The sequence below is a fragment of the Pleurodeles waltl genome, chromosome 10, assembly GCF_031143425.1.
Source record: "Pleurodeles waltl isolate 20211129_DDA chromosome 10, aPleWal1.hap1.20221129, whole genome shotgun sequence".
Lineage (NCBI taxonomy): Eukaryota > Metazoa > Chordata > Amphibia > Caudata > Salamandridae > Pleurodeles > Pleurodeles waltl.
The window spans coordinates 798094731-798112604 of NC_090449.1; the positions used below are offsets into that span (position 1 = coordinate 798094731).

General features: G+C 43.5%; 1 protein-coding gene across 2 annotated transcripts in view; it reads right to left on the reverse strand.

The window, feature by feature from the left end:
• Positions 1-17874, reverse strand: part of CPVL (carboxypeptidase vitellogenic like) — a 627001-nt gene that overhangs the window by 393877 nt on the left and 215250 nt on the right. For both annotated transcript variants that reach the window (XM_069211457.1, XM_069211458.1), the window contains exon 11: positions 4830-5003. In XM_069211457.1, coding sequence (XP_069067558.1) covers positions 4830-5003 — 174 coding nt within the window. The remainder of the gene's footprint in view (positions 1-4829; positions 5004-17874) is intronic.

Genomic DNA, 17874 nt, shown 5'->3' on the forward strand with positions numbered 1-17874 from the left:
CAAATAAATGCTGCTTATCAAAGGGCATGTTTAAAACTGCCTGCTGTATCTCAGGTTTGAAACCTAAACATCTCATCAGGAATGTCTCCTAATAAGTAGACTGGCATTAACTGATCTAGCTGCTGTACCAGCTGCATCCATCTAATAGCATTGTTAGATATTGCTTGCGCTACGTTAACTATTTGCGGTTCCCTTTTTTGGTGTTCTGGAGGGAGGTATTGTAACAGCTCTTCCATTTCGTCCCTGTGTGCTCTGTCATATATAGCCAAAAGAGCGTGTGAATAAGCTATCCTCCAGTGATTTGCAGCTTGTGAGGCCACCCTTTTCCCAGCTGCATCCATTTTCTTGCTTTCCTCATCAGGAGGAGGGGCATCTCCTGTGGACCGACTGTTGGCTCCTTTTCTCGCTGCACCAACTACAATATAATTAGGAGGTAGTTGAGCTCTTATAAGCACATGGTCTGAGGGGACTAGTTTATATTTTTTGATCACTCTAGAAGTAATAATCTTAGCTTTAACAGGCTCTTGAAAGACATCAGAAGCATGTCTGAGCATGCCTGGGAGCATAGGAAGACATTCATATTGCTTGTGTGTTGATGCTAGTGTGTCAAACAGAAAATCCTGCTCTATGTGGTCAGTATACATTTGCACATTATGGCATGCTGCAGCTCTAGACACTACTTGATTATATGCTGTAGTGTCCTCTGGTGTTGAGGGCCTGGCAGGATATAACTGAGGGTCATTTGGTGAAATGGGATCAGAGTCACATGTATCCCATGGATCTGTGTCCTGTTGATCATCACTAAAATTATCCCCAGGTTGTGAAATTGAGGATGTTTGTGGTGATAATTGTGCCTCATATGTGGGTGATGGTGGTGGAGGTGGTGTGGAAGGAGGAACAGGAGAATGTGGAAGTGAAGGCTGTTTCTGCGTTGAAGTCTCTCCCTGTTTGTGCTTGAGGACCATCTTTGATGGAGGTGCATCCTTTGAAGTTTCTCTAAAAGTAAATTTCCTTTTAAAGGACATTGGAGGGAGGCAATTATTCTTCTATGTCCTTCTGAATAAGTAATTTCCTTTTAAAGGACATTGGAGGGAGGCAATTATTCTTCTATGTCCTTCTGAATAAGTATTTTTCTTTGTTTGGATACCATCACCTCTGAAATAGGTTGAATGTCTATAGACTCCTGGGTAGAAGTAGTTTCTTTACTACCCATAGCTTTCAACTCCGAAATGCTAGGTTTTGGTCGAACCGAAAGTTTTGGCTCCGAAGATGGTGTAATCCTTTTTTGGCTCTGAAGAGGGTGCTGATCTTTTCAGCTACGAAGACCTGCTTTCAGATTTTCGGCTCGGCTCAGAGATTGGTGTGGGATTTTGTTTGGTCGAAGCTGAGTGCCCCTTACTCTTAAATTTCGGTGCCGAACCCGTAGGGTGGGCCTCCAGACTTTCTATTTGAATCCTACCATGGCCTGATGGCAGTGGAGGATCGACAACCAGTGCTGGAGAGTTTTTAGTAATTTTTGTGTGGTGTGATAGGGCAGTTGTACTCATGTACTGCGCTGCAGACACGTAGTGGCTGTCGTCATCTGAATGTTCTACAGAGTCTTGGACAGAAAAGACTGCCCCCAGCCAAACTTCTTCTTGGGCATGTTCTTCACCGAAGATGTATGGGTATGTCTTCTGTTGGTTTCAACACCATCTTGAGATGACAAGCTCTACGGTCCCGAAGAGACTTCTTAGATCGAAAAGATCTACAGGTCTTCGCAATTGTTTTCTTGATGGTCTGGAAATAGACAAAGATTGCACACTGAGTGCTGATCGGTGTGTGGAAATTTAGCGTGACACCGAGGACAGAATCGAAACTGAGTTCATTCCATCAGACTCACATGAAAGCCGGCCCCTAAAGGGCATTGCCCTTATAAGGGGGAGCAAAAAACAACCCGGCGGCCTAAATCGGATCGAGTATAGATGGAAACACGATCGAAAACAATACTGACAATATTCTAGAAAGAGTAGAATAAGTTTTGGATAGAGTAAGTTTTGAATTTCGAGATTCAGTGGATCAAGAGAAAACACATCTGAACCAGACGGCGGAAAGAAAACAATCTAACAAAGGACTCAATGCCGATACGCACCATCATGTACAGGAGGAGTCACTCAATCTTGTGACTCGAAAAAGCTTCTTAGAAGAAAAACAACTTGTAACACTCCGAGCCCAACACTAGATGGCAAACGTATGCAAAGCATGTGCATCTGTAGCTACACATGCCATCGAACATTGGGGGTCATTCCGACCCTGGCGGTCCATGACCGCCAGGGCCGGGGACCGCGGAAGCACCGCCAACAGGCTGGCGGTGCTTCCAGGGCTATTCTGACCGCAGCGGTAAAGCCGCGGTCAGAAAAGGGGAACTGGCGGTTTCCCGCCGGTTTTCCCCTGGCCCATCGAATCCTCCACGGCGGCGCTGCTTGCAGCGCCGCCATGGGGATTCCGACCCCCATCCCGCCACCCTGTTTCTGGCGGTTCTTACCGCCAGGAACAGGATGGCGGGAACGGGTGTCGTGGGGCCCCTGGGGGCCCCTGCACTGCCCATGCCACTGGCATGGGCAGTGCAGGGGCCCCCTAACAGGGCCCCATAAAGATTTTCACTGTCTGCTTTGCAGACAGTGAAAATCACAACGGGTGCCACTGCACCCGTCGCACCCCTGCAACACCGCCGGCTCCATTCGGAGCCGGCCTCTGTGTTGCAGGGCCTTTCCCGCTGGGCCGGCGGGCGCCCGCCGGCCCAGCGGGAAAGCCAGAATGGCCACTGCGGTCTTTTGACCGCGGAGCGGCCAAATGGCGGTAACCGCATGGCGACCGCCGCCCGCCGCGGTCAGAATGACCACCATAATGTTTTATTGGTATAATATAATTGGGTTCATAAACACCCGACAGGCAGCACAACTTCCTGCAGACTCAGATTTTGCCTGTTGAGTCTAAAGGTGAGGACAAGAGGCAAAAATCCATAATATGCAAATCCACCAATGCTCCTTTTCTGAAGATAAAAGCAGAGGACACTATTTCTAAATGTGCTGAGGATGAAAGCTGAGGACATGACATTCCCAAACATTGCCTGAAAAATATGGTAAGAGTCCTCCTTGAATTTAAAATGGGACCTAGCATTTGGGGATAAAATGAAATATTGATATAGAATTTCTCCCGAATCCTTCAAGCTGTTTTTCTAAGTAGAATGATGTTGGCAGCGATACCAGCTCATGTGGCTTATCCAAATGTAAATGCTATTACATTTTGATTAAGTTAAGTACATCCATATGAGGCCTGCTGTGTCCTGGCCTCTTGGACAGATGCTGCATTACTTCCTCCATATGGGGTAGACTACCTAGTGAATGACAAAGCCTCACAAAGTGTTACAGCACAGCACAGATATTTGCCAGCATATCCCATTCATCTTGATGCAGTAATGAAATGTTTTATTTTGTCTCCTGATATCTGTCATACTGTATGCCTGATAAAATAAAGTGTGTGTGTGTGTATATATATATATATATATATATATATATATATATATATATATATATATATAAAAAATCTAGCCACTAGGTAGTTATAGTTAGGACCATGTTTCCAAAGAAAAAGCGTTTTGACTTGCCTATATCTTTGGCACCGTTTGATAAATATTCACAAAATTTGCCCAAAAAGTACCCCTGAGATTCTTGCTGCGCACGGAAAGTATCAGGGTGATGTGTCAAGTGCTGGCTTAGGAAAAAAAAAAAAAAAGGGGGGGGGTTAAAAAAAAAAAAAGAAAGTTGTATTTCCCATGTTAATTCCCATAGGACCTTTGAACAAGGCTACAGCCCGAACCACTAGACGGAATTACACCAAATTTGGCAGAAAGTTAGCTTTTGGTACAAATATTTGGTTTAAATCTTTTCAGTAGTTTGAGATATTAAAGGGAAAACAAATTTGTATATCTGAGGTACTGACAACTCCCCCAAGATTCAGAGCTTGTGCACAGCAAATGCACAGCTCTGACTGGCTGCCAACACTTCAAACAAGAAAGTGTTTTGCCAGCCATCTTGGGACTCCGCTTGAGCTGAATGCTACTAAAAAAGTGTAAAGAACAAAAGACAAGGGGCCACTGTAGAGTCACCCTGACCCCTTAGCTCTGACGCTAAGAGGAACCCCACTAGAGCAAAAAGCAAAAAAAAAAAAATCCTGCAAATTTGCAACGTTGTCACAAATTCGCTGGAAACATTTAAAAAAGAAAAAAAAACAATGGCACCCTCCCACCCTTGTTTTTTAAATAAGACCCTGGATGGTCCCGTGGGCATTTTTTTTTTAACTGGGGCCTCCTGCCCCCCCCCCCCCTCAGTCCCGGGGACCACCACCTCCCCATTTCTATTGTTAAATCCCCCACCTCCCTGGAGCTATCATTTAAATCTATGCCAGGGGGGGCCCCCACCACAAAAAAAAAAAAATAGGCTGCCCCTGGGGAAATGGGGTCCCCGGGGCCAAGCCCTCCTCCCCCAATCCACCCCCACCGGGCAATTAACATACAAACACACACACACACTTCCATTGCTTTCTTCATCACTTCGTTAAATAATCCTCACCAATATATTTAGACTTTTAAAAATGGAATGATAATGCTTGCTAAAAACAAATATATCATTGTCTTATGGTATGTTACTTTTCTGTCAATTTTGTTTAATCAGTTTAGGAGAAAAATGGAAAGTACTCGAAACAGAAGCATTCCAATACTGAAAGATATTTTTAAGTAAAAAAAATCTAAGCAGCAGCAAGTTGGCAAAACAATGAGTGTTTCATCTTACCTTATAGTTGTCCATGAGAACAGTTAGCCACGGCTTTACTGTCTTCATAATATCAGACATCAAATGCTTCTCCACCTCTGAGCCATCATTGAAGGTTAAGTTACCGACATGAATAGATTTCCTCACTTCTGAGAGAGATAAAAACTTGCTGAAGTATTCCTGGTCTGATGGCTCCTAATAACACAAAGCCCGAAATCTGCATTAAGTAAGAAAGCAAGCTCTGCCCTTTTCAGCTCATAAAAACATAACAATTTAAAAAGTCTATTACTCTCAAATTAACGTATTTAACCATCAGAAAAGCGACTGGTACTGATAATTATAAAGCTGCTAGGAAGACAGGTATGTATTACTGCACAGTACAATGGAGTGGCGGAAGATTCAGGACAGTGTAAATAAGTGAGGGGAGAACAGCGCAGTTTGGAAGGGAAGGCATAGTGCTATTTAGTGACCATGGGCACCAGAGGGATGGGATTTTTCCTCATCTGTGGACAGTAAGGTTCTCTGCTGTCCTTGAAGGCAGGACTCCAGCTCCTTTAAAAAAAGATGTGAGTGGTAGATATTGTTACAGATACTGGGTACATCCCTTGAGTCAACCCATCTTCTGCTTTTTACCTGTTTGAACTGTTTTTTTTTCACCTTAGCCAGGCAGTGCAACACCTTTTCTTTACTTTTTGCTTACTAATTCGGCCAGGTTTACTGTAGGATAGTGGGTGTGCTGGGTGTTCCTGCTTCGTAATTGGAAACAACGTGGCTGTGTTTTTCATTTGGGGAGTTAGGCAGAGGAGCCAAGGTAAAATTAGGAAAAATGACGAGAAGGGCATTGCCACCACCAAGGTGGGAAAGTACAAAGTGCTTAGGCTGTAGTTCTGATATCAAAGTTTCTTTATATAGGCTTGTATGCTATGTAGAGTAGGAAGCTGGTCTTTGGCTGTCTCAAATGATCTAGTGATCTTGATTTTAAAGGGGAACTCACTATAGAAGAATCCAAGTCATTTTCTGAATGTGGAGAGTTAAGGTGTGACCTTTTCTAGGAACCTACCACACAGATAGTTCTGGATTTGTGATTACCTTGTGGCTTTGTGCATCAAAATGAATTGTGTTTTTGGTTTCTGCTTGAGTTAGGTTAGTTGAAAGCTTGGAGGAGGTTGTTATGCCATTAATTGTGTTTGTCCAATGACTTTGTGTTTTACCATTGCGCATATTAGTTGTTCAATCAGTAGCACATTACATGTTGTATTCAGTTTAGCTGCCTATTGGCTTTAACATGGCATTAGACATTACATTCTGTATTCAGTTTAGCTGTCTATTGGCTTTAACGTGGCGTTCGACATTGCAGTTGAGACATTGCAGATGAGCTGTGTTTTTCCACATGATAGACCAAGCTGTGTTTTCCGTATTGTGTTCACACCGAACCCTAGCGTGATAAGAGTGTATATTTTGTGTTTTCCTTCCTACTCAGCCTTGGGAAGAGGCGAGGTTTAGGAGATCTGGCCAATTTCCAATGGCTTGTTTATTTCCCAACTCTGAGAGGAAGGGGCCTGTTAGCAGGATTTTTACAGTGTCCCTGGGCAGCAGCAAGGGGGAATCTTCCAGGACTTCAGTCAGGAGCGGATGTCAGCTGCCTGACCTCTCGTTTGGGTGGAAAATCTTTTTTGTCTCAGTTGAACAGGAGTCATCAACTTGCAGGCATGAGAAAGATGACGAGCAGTGATAGGCCTTACAGTGATTAATTTTGACTTTTATTCTTTGCTTTGAAGTTATGCTATAATATTATCACATGTATTTGCTGTGTACATTGTAATTGAGAAGTAATTTGATATATTTTGCTTTCATTGCTGTGACTACTTTTTAACGTGTGCTTTCAAACTACTAATCTCGTCTTTCAGGAACCTCGTGATGAAGTAATAATAATAAATGTCTTCTTTAAACTAAGAAGTGCATTCCAGAGAAGTTTTGTCAGCTAGGGCATAAGATAAGGAAAGCAAAACAGAGGTGAAGGCTCTCTGAGATATTGAAAGCCCTTTTTACAAATTGAAGATCACAAAAGACAGGATAGGCTATGCAGTAGCTCGTAAATCACTTGTAGCTGTTGGAATCTGAAAGTATCATTTTTTTAATGCTGCTGCTGGGAAGGAGGAAAAAAACAGTGCTGTATGGTTATGTCAAATCTAGGGTGTGCAGTCAGAGTGCTAATCAGGACTTTTTGCCTATATAAATGAAGGCTTATCTGAGAACTCAAGACCATAATGCATTGTCACTGTTGTCTGTAATATACCAGGACGGTTGCTAAAATCATGCAGGTAACATGTTTATTTTATCTTGCAGCTGAATATGGTTTACCTTTGTAATTATCTTTATGACAAATGGTAGATGTGTTATGGGTTGAGAAGTCAATATTTGGCAAAGTTATCAGTCCAGATGCATTTCTTTTAATAGCCTTTGGTTTGTAGCATTTTGAAACTATCAGAAAGATAAAGGAAAGCACTGACATGCTGAGAAGTGAAAGTACTTTGAAATAAAACGATTTCATTATGGTAGAATGTTATATGTGATGGCTTTAAAAAAGTAAATAAAATAATGCTTGTGACCAGCTTTAAAGTGATTCATTTTGGATTGCTGCATGCTGATTTCTGATTGTATATACTTTTTAGTTTTAAAAAATGTTACACTTTTTTTGCATGAGGCATCTGTGTTTCTAGATACAGTGTGTGAAGGCTTTGCTTATTTGTGAGGCAGGCCCTAAATAGGATGACAAAAAGATTGAACATTGATGAGAAGTTTGGTCTGGTTTGTCTGTTTTAGAAGCAGGGCCAAGACTGATTTGATTGTCATTGATTTCCATCTGATCTCACAATGGAAAAAAAAAGTATTCACTGAAATGTGACCGAATACGAGGAGGTGGAGTGAGCGGACTGGGATGCACTAGGAGTATAGGTTTTCAGCTGCCCTGTCTGACTGCAACTGCCTCTCCAGAGGGGAATGTATACTGATGTGCTGTACCACAATCATGCTGGGTCTGGGGGTTGGGATGCCTGATAATGGGGCAATGCTGGTAGCACACCTTATTAGGACTCAACTCCAGAGTTCTGTTGATCTACATATGGTGGTTTTAAAGATTGTTATGGGTTTGCTTTATTGTGCATCACTAAAAATGTGCAGTAGAGGTGTGGCCAAAATGGTTGGCAGTGCCGATGTGTCTGACTGAAGCACCGCACCGGGTCCGAACAATCTTGCTTGACCAGGCCCTCAGAAGCTTCTTGGGCTGGCATCACATGCTGTTAAGCATTCCCTGATACTGTGGTGGCGGGTGTAGGAAAGTATTTGGAGGACCGACTGGGAGCCAGGGAGCTCTGCCTCAGGAGGAACCCAGGAGCACAACTAGCAGGCCTGTCGCAGAGACTCCTTGGCTGTGTACTGTGTGGGACACAAAGATCCCCACTGTAGAAAAGGATGGTGAGAGAAACATTGACCTGCTCCTCCCTGCTGCAAGCTACGGCACAGACTGGACCATGATCTGGCGCAGTGGCTGCACCGGAACAGAGAGCGAACCCAGGCCCTTCTGGATGAATTGTAGACTTCTGCAGCAGGAGGAGGCAGCTCCTCCACCAAAAAGACGACGGACACAACTAACTGGGAATGCAGAGGATTTCCTGGCTGCCTGATGGCAGGAACCAGAGTAGGTCCACACCCCACACAGAAGAAATACCAAGCAATTTTTATATGCATTGCGGGATGAAGCTACAATACACCTCTCACCACAGTTCTGCAGGCTCTGTGCCAATTCCTGCAAGACAGAACAGACAACAAGAGGGGCTTGGGCACCCTGACAATAATGCACCCTTTGCCCACTGATTGTTACTGCCCCCCACCAGATCCTTCTATTAGAAAGGGTGTAAAGACAAGACTCCCATGGTGCAAATAAAGTCCTCACTACCTCACTAAAGAAAGACTCTCCGGCTGTGATGAAAGGCCGTGGCAAACCCACACACACGAGGGTGGCTGGAACTGCTGAGCTGTGCAAGTACCAGACACCAGAGAGGAGCAACTGGACCCAGCCAGGTGAACTTGGATAAGAGCTAGGAATTCCTGCAGGGAAATGCCCTAACCCTGCCTGGACCCATCTAACGAGCAGAGCAGGGACCAAGGGTTCTTATTAGAATATTATGCATTGATTAACATCTTGCTCATTCTACACCTACTGAAGATGTATGTAGAGGCGTCACAGTGCAAAATGCCACCCACCATCAAGGAGGCCCTAATTTTGGTACTCCCCAAACCTGGGAGAGACCCTCAGGATGTACAATCCTACCAACTGCTTTCCCTACTGAGTCTTGACTACAAGATACTGGGGAAGATCTTGGCAAACTGATGCCCATAGTGCTCAAACTGGTCCACCAAAACCAAATGGGTTCATACTGGGGTGTAATATCTTTAAGAATGATTACTAATCATAATGGGGGCGAGGGAGGTCGACATTGTGGAGGGCCTGGTGGTTTCCTTAGAAACAGAGAAGGAGTTTGACTCTCTCGGCTACAGTTATCTACATGGGGTGCTGAAGCGCTTGGAGACTGGACCGGCTTTTTGAGATGGGTGCAGACCTTATCGCAACACAATAGCATGTGATAAGACTGGTACTTACACATTGAACAACTTTGGAAAAAACAGAGGAACAAGACGGGTGTGCCCACTGCTGAAGCTAATTTTTACCCTGGCAATGTGGCTCCACACCAAGGCGGAGTCTTGGGGAATGTGATCAGCTGATGAGGCACATTGTATCCCTGTACATGGACAATGCTTTAATTTTCTTGTGAGATGCAGGCATCTCATTGGAATCCCAAACGTCCATGTTGGACAGATTCAGAGACTTGTCAGGCATACATATCAACTAGGCCAAATGGTGCTTGTTCCTGCTTAGGCGCATGGAGGATCACATATGTGAAAACATGTTGGCCACACTTATGGAGTGGTGGGTCGACAATCAGATAATTGGGGGTGAATGTATATTACTCCAACGCAGTTTTATTTGCGGGAATGTGCATGGCGGCGTCGGCCCATGGCTCCCTCCCCATGTGGTTGTCGCTCCTCCTGGCTCCAATGGGGCAAGTGGCGGTCGTGAAAATGCTGGTCTTGCCCAAGCTTCTATATCTGTTTTCTGCACTACCAATTTTGGGTGCAGGGATACTTTTTCGAAGGGACTGAGCAGGCTGCTATCAGACCTGATTTAGGGACGAGATAGGATGAGAGCCGCACTACTGATGACGCAGTGACCCCTGCAGGAGGGTGGCCTTGGAGCCCCAGATTACGAAATGTACTATGCTGCGGCCCAACTGCAGTGGCCAATGCATGCCCTGGCTGGGGACAATGCCTTCTGCAGAGAGCAAGACCACCCGACATGCTCTCCAGGGAGAACCGATACTAACTTGGCTATGCAGCAACGCCAGCCCAGGCTGCCCTGAAATCTGAATGATGCGTGTGGTGCAGGTATGCTGGTGCAATATGTCCGAGGCAGTGTGAACATCAACCATACGGTCCCCAATGGTCCAACCGGGCAACTTCCATCCTTAGTGGATTTGTTTTACCCGAGTGCAATGCACATTTAGAAGAGGGCAAAGGTGCTGCATCAGAGGATGTTTAGTGCTAGGGGCTGATGCGGCCCATTCAGGCCCTGCACAACAAATATATGGATAACCAGTGGAGCACTTCCTGTACTGCAGTGCCATTCAACAGGCAGTAGATGCCACATGCACAGGGATGTCCGTGGGGCAACCCCAGTGATCTACAATGCGTTACGCACCCGGCATTGCTGTACTGAACTGCCAGCATGGGCCAAATGGACAACAGCAGTGGGGTCGGACTTTAGGAACAGGCAATGGGTGAGGGCTAAGGTGCTTGTCTAGGAGGTCTCCAGGACCCATGGTTGTGTTACACGCAGTTCAATTTCCTACATCAGACATAAATGACGCTACAGAGAATAAACTGGATATTAAAGTGAGTTTCCTCAGAATGCCCATTATGCCACACACAGCCTGAAGACATTTCCCACATAGTGTGGGAATGGCCTGCCGTTTAGGAGATGCGAAGGGATGTGATGCCTTAATACTCTTTATGAGACAGATAGTAATCGTGTGGCAAGCAACTCATCTCCAGAGGTGGGAAACTGGCTCTGAGACTTGGTGCGGTTGGCCAAGGCGGAGGTGACTATTGACAAATATCTGCAGACATGGGAAGGAACATGGATTCCACAGTGTGGGACATGTACATCCTGCAGTAGGAGGCAAAGGGTGACGAGAGGCCACCGTGAAGGGTAACTGTAGAATTAACAAATGTTGATTAATTATCAATTGCTATGGCGACACATGATCTGCAATGTATGTGGGCACCCTGCGCTGTACTTTAATTTCCTCCTGTTTGCTTGCCCCTGGTTGTCATGGACTGGCAGAACCCGACCCCTGGCAGCATCCAATAGATTCAATGGTTTAGCCTGCCTCTGAAGTGCCCAAGCTACTGTTACTGGTGATAGTCTTACATGAGAGGGGGGGGGACATACCAGAGCTGGGGAATTGTGTGTTATTCTGGTGACAGCAAATGCATACATTGAGTGAATTTCTACATTGTGAATATGGGAGAAGTGTTGTTAACCCTTTTGTTCAGCTCTAATGAATGTTGCCACTATCAACTCTAATAAAGATATTTTAAAAAAAACAATGTCCAGTAAACATCTAAACATACAATTTCATATGTAAAAACTGATATCATGCGATGGCCCTTAAAATGAATTTCCTATGACGTGCAGAAGTGTGATTTTCTAATATATGGTAATTAGGACATGATTTTGTGTATGCTGTCTTGACAAGGGGGAAGACTTCCCAGTCACTCAACTTGTGCTTCCCCACTGCCCACATCTTCTCCCACAAGCTCCATAGCGCACAGTCAAGTCGTAATGAATTTAGTTGTTTTCCACCTATTGTTGCTCTGCATATGGTCACCATTCTCCAGTTTAACTGAAACTTGTAATATGTTTCATTTACTTCTGCTTATTCACGGAGACCTACTCCTTCACTTAACACATCATAGTGAATGTAACTTGCTGTGTTCTATATTCTCCGAATGACATTAGCATAGAGGGTGCTGAATAATTATGTTAGTGAAGGCATGCAGGGTCTGTTTACTTCCACATACTGGCCTATTACGGAAATTCATTGCTTCCATATAACATTTTTGGTTTATCAGTTAGCTCCTCCTTTTCCAGCACAAAAGCACATTTGCTATGGCGACACTCTCCCAAAGTCTTTTGCTGCTGGTGAAAAGTATACTGCGTGAGAATCTCTTCTAATGAATTATTTTTCAGATTGTATTTTGATTTCACACCCAACACACAAAAATGCAACCAATAAATGTATGCGCTTGCTGACGTTGTAATGATTTGGAGCGGACTCCTAGCACTCCTCCGACCTAATCTCGGGACAGAAGTATTTTTAATAAAATATTCTTAATGCATCATGATTCCACACGTAATGTAGCTGTAAATTAATTAAATACTAAATCACATACTTAAGCGGTTGAATCTCTCCAGCGAGATAACGTTTTACTGCACAACTCAGATGAAACAGAGGGCAGCCCAGGTATGAAAATGCTTACAAAAATGGTAAACATAGGTGCAAATTTAGAAGTAAATTATCTTGTACAAATATCCAGCAAATGTAAAACTATATTGTATTTTGTGTAAGCCTGTGTACCCTTTCTTATGAATGTTTATATAGCATAGCTTTAACACATCTCATACAGATCACTAGGAACCAGAAACAAAGAACTATTTTCGCGTATTAAAAAAAAAGAAGAAAAAACTAATTAAAAATAAAACTAACACAGCTTTTCTTGAACCATTTTTTTGCCATTCTGAAAGGCAAAAGAGGTTCTCCCCCACCTAGCTGTGTTTTCTTTATTATATTATAAAAAGAACAAATAGTGTTCATTAAATTGTAACAAGTAACATAATATTTGAGGTATCTCATGACAAGCAGTTCAAGAATCATTTTGTACAACTTAGAGCTAGCATATATAGAAATTAATAGCATTTGGGCTAGAATATCAAGTGTATTACCAATTTAGATTTATGAGTAGTAGTTATTACCAAAGAAAATCCACTTCCCTCACACCTCAAGGAGTAAGATATCTTTCCAGAGTTTCTAGATTTGCGAATTCAGAAACTCAATTAGCAAAATTTGCTGAATGAGGCCATTTCTATTTACTAAAACTGTTCGATTTTAGGTTTTACTAACTATAGTTTTTGGAAGTGAAACTACCTGACTAAGTAATGTCAGGCTTGACAGGATATCAGTTTCTCCAAAAGGTCACTTCAAGCCCAGTTATTTAACTAATATGTTCAAGGCCTAATGCTCAAAAGTGACAAGTTCAGAGCACTCAATTACCATATTTTTATAACTTCCTACTACTGCTTTGCATATCCAGCAAAAATCTCTGTCTATCAAACCTATTTCTTTTATGTTTAGGGTTATCTGGTGCAACCTGAAGCACATTATACTGTATCAATCTTCTGAATATAATCACTTGCTTCACTGGGATACAGGTTATGGGTCTTTACATTCCAGCACATAAATGTCAGTTCCTAATTCATCAGACCAAATGGCACAATATCCTTTCCACTGAGTGACCAAAAGAGAATATTTCACACAGATACTAAAAAGACTGCAATCCATTTTCTCAGAGAAATTTTGAAATTGAGCCTAGACTGTGCCTGCTGTGTGTCTTCGAGACATGTTGTATATACTTTGTGGGGTTACAGCCCACCCACTGCTTTTCATTTGTTTCTTTCAATGTCTTTTTAAAATCCTTGCTTTAAAGTCGTTAATCTTTCCTATTTGCCACTCCTGCTCATCGGTTGTTCACTCTCACAGAGCAGCAAATCATTACTTATAGGTTTCCAACTGTTCCATTTTAGCAACTATAAAAGGAACTATTTTTTTTCTTTGCGAGCACTCCACAGCGCTCAATGTTTTCAGTCCCTTTGAGTCTGACTGCCAGACCACATAATTGTTTTCTACTGTGGACTCATTACCCAATATAAAATGCTTAATTTATTTTGCTGTCTTAGACATGTCATCTCTTGGCGTGGTTTCCCCTGTCTTTTGGCTTTTGACCTCCTGTTTTTGATCCTGTGCTGAATTTTGTGTTTGCTGGCTTCAGGACTCTGGGCACTCTACCACTGCCAACCAGTGCTAAAGTGCAAGTGCTCACTGTCTAAATGGTATTGGTGATTGGTTTATCCAGGATTGGCATATTTGATCTACCAGTAAGTCACTACTGTAGTGCACTAGGTGTGCCCAGGGCCTGTAAAGCAAATGCTACTAGTGGGTACTGATTGTGCTACCCATATGAGTAGCTTGCAAAACATGGCTCAGGCCTGCCTTTGAGGGGGGCAGAGGTGGTTGATGTGGTGGTGTGTGTGTGTGTGTCCGTCCCACGCCATAGCATAGGTAAACACTTTCAGTTCAAGACAAACACTATCCTTGTGAGGACCGGTGCGTTATGAGGTCCATGTAGTATGTTTAGGTAGTTTTGAGCAAGTATATAAAAAAATTAAAAGTGCAGTTATATTTGCCTCAGTCTGCTTTAGAACGTTCCCTACTATCAAAGTGCGCGTGGAGTCAGAATAGAAAATACACATTTCATTACGGTCATTGGCTGGTCTTCCTAATAATAGGTATGTCATGTTGCATGTGTGTGTGTGTCAGAATGACAGTTGGGCTGTTGTGCATTTACTCTAGACAGTCACACAAAGGGAGCTGAGGTGTGCCCTGCATATCCTGATGGGTCTTCCTGAGCTAGAGTGGTGGGATGAGCCGACACTTACACCTGAAAAGGACTGTGCCTGTCCTTACACAAAGCAGTCTCCAAATGCCTAGTGTGTGACTGGGGCCAGCGCAGAAAAAGGCTTGGTCCTGTGCACTAAAAAAAAAAAAACTAAAAAAAAATACATTTCTTTGATGTTTGCCTACCTCAAAGGCAGAACTGGGTATATGTACTGGACATCTGACCCCACAAAGTTAGAATCATTCTGGACTGAGGACATTCTGCCAGGAAGAAGAGTTGGATGCTGTAGGTGGGACTGTCACTCTGTCTGTGCTTTGCAGTACTGGCCTTCTGCTTGCTGCATCTGTCCTGGGAGTGAAAGGATTGGACTATGCTTTCTACATCCTGCTTCCAAAGGTTCTCCAAGAGATTGGACGGAGCTTGCCTCCTGTTAAGAAGTCTCAGCAACATCAAAGACTTCATCTGCCAGCACCTGGGTTCTTTTGATGAGAGTCCCGACTTGCCAAGTGGTGTCAAATCTAGTTCCCGGGCCCTTGGTAGAGAGTTCTGGTGTAACCAAAAAGAAACAAGCCCACGACTCCAAACAACTTCAGAACCGGCGCTGCTGACCACATCCTCGTTGCTGCCTGCACTGAAGCCGTGGTTCCCGCTGAGTGCAATGTATAACACTGACTCCACCGGCCCGATGCTGCCGCATGAGTCCAGAGTGCCGTGTCACCGATGTCCGTGACTCCCAACTCCGCGGCAGCACCTATGGCCCCGTGGTGTGATTGTCACACCGTAAAGTTGACGCCTCGTGTCTTGACTTGCTGGATTCATCTTTGAAAAATAATTTCTTTGCTTGTGTATGTTGGAATTTTGTTGTTTTTTTCACAGAGGGGGGAGGGTGTGTGTGTGTGTGTGTCTGTGCCAACTAGAGACCCCATTTCTAACATGCCACACTAAGATACCACTGTCGAACCTTAAATATAAATTATTTTAGTCTTCAGTGAGGGATGTGCTGTGAATCAAATCCACCTTATAGTGCTGCAAGCAGGATCATGTCAGAGAGAAGTATTCTTCCAACACGCAATATGGATTTTTCTATTACTTTCTTGCCCATAATGTAGTTAATTACAGATATGTATGTAATATTTCTCTGTTGGGGGTAATTAGACACCACAGCTCTATGTCCAGGTATTTTAAGGCCAGTTTATTTACTTCCGTGTATCTGGTCAGTTACCTGTACTATGTAGTAGTTTATGTACCGTTGAGTTAAAATCTCCAGACAGTATCTGGCTATAGGTATTGAAAGATTTCAGTCCAGTATGTAAATTTGAAGACAGCAAGGAATCGTCTTCTTCATGGGATTTGACATTGGTTAGCTGGATCTTAACGTCATCTAAACAAACATCCCCTACCAGATAGTCAATTAGATATACTCAGATGTGCATTGTCCTCGTTGACTTTTACTACTTTGACATTCATAGAGGTTTTAAACAGAATGCTCGAATCTCAAATTCAAACAAAATCAGTTGTGGACCTCCAACCCAAAAGTAGGTAAATCTTTTGTAGAAATGCTATATCTGTGGCAGGAGATTTCCCAAGTATCTGAACTTTAAGCATATGCTATTCCACAAGTGAGAACTTGTGCTCTGCAAGAACCCACTTTCAGTACGTTCTCAGACAAGGCAATGGCATTAATCACTTTCTACTTGAAAGCAAAATTCTGGCAATCAAATTAAACTTAATCTGGGGGAGGGAGAATACTGTGAATGCTTAGTTTGGCAGTGAGGTGCCCTTTCTGCCTACCCTTGGGGTAGCATGGTGAGTATGAAAAGTAATGGTGGATTAAACCCAGATCTGTGACCGGGGGTGAATGTTTGATTGGTTCTGCATTCCATTCTTCATTTGTGTTTGCTTTTGCCACCCTAAGTGTGCTGGGTATGCCGAGACGTGGCCCCTGGGCTCACTATGCCACTGGATTTAAAGATTTAAGCTAGCCTGGCTGATGAAGAGTGATACCCTGAAACCAGTCCCAGGACGCTTGTTTCCGGTCCAGGGAGGACCTGACTTGGCAGTTTGGGCTGGACTGTTCTCCTGGGGAACACAGTCAAGACTGATTTGCACATAGTCCAAACCGGGGTGGCATGGTGGGCAAAAGTCGATGGATTAAACCAAGATATGTGACTGGGGGTGAATGTTTGATTGTTTCCGTATTCCATCCGTCATTTGTGTTTGTTTACCCTTCACCTGGGAGCATATATATTAAGAGTCAGGATTGTGAGATGCCTAATTTTTGTGAATGATACCTGCATCATCAGCAGCAAAAGGTTTGATGAACACGCAGCAGTGTGCTGTGGGCGCAGAACAGTGCTGACTCATCTCTGCATGCTCACAGTGCCGAAACTCAAACTATCAGGCAGAGCTGGTGCTCTGGTCAGAGCAAGCATGACGCAGGGTTAACTCCCTCCCATGCCTCAGGTCATGAAAGCGGTTCTCGCTCTGAAACAGAAAGCCTCAGCAAGCCACAAATTTGACTAGAGCCAGTAGCCTCAGAAACCTATCAGATTGCTGCCACAGAGAAGCTGCACCCACAGATGTCACCACACAATGACACCGTGGGTCAAACCAAAAGATGACCGCAGTGAAAGAAATGTGCAGTCTCAACTTACACCTGATAAATACCTCATCTTCATTGTGCTCGCCTTCTGAATGCAGACTGAAGGAAGTTTGGTGCAGATGCTTACATGGTAAAGATGCTGAGATTAATGATAACTTTGCCATGCGAAAACTGCTCACAGAGAAACTGCTAATCAAAATAAAACCATGAAACAAATGAATCCTTGGAATGGTAGTTGTAATTTAGGAATTACACTGGCAACTTCTGGACAAAACAGAAATTCCAAACCACAGTTACAAGGCCAAGAGAGTGCACATGTGTAGTCAGGACTTGAACTTCTATTTGATCATAGGAACATGCAATGCTGCAGTAAAACAGTAATCTCTACAGGGCAAAATCTGAATGACAAAAGCAGATATGAATCCAGGAATCCAAATTAGAAACTTTGGAACAAGAGTTATATAAACACTAGACCATGGCCAAAAATTATGTGAAAAGCAATAATTGTTAATTCACAATAGCACAATTTGACAGAGCATTTTTTTTCATTGTCTCACTTGTCATCTGACCTTTCAGAGAAAAGCAATTCTAAGTACTCAGATTGGCTCTCCT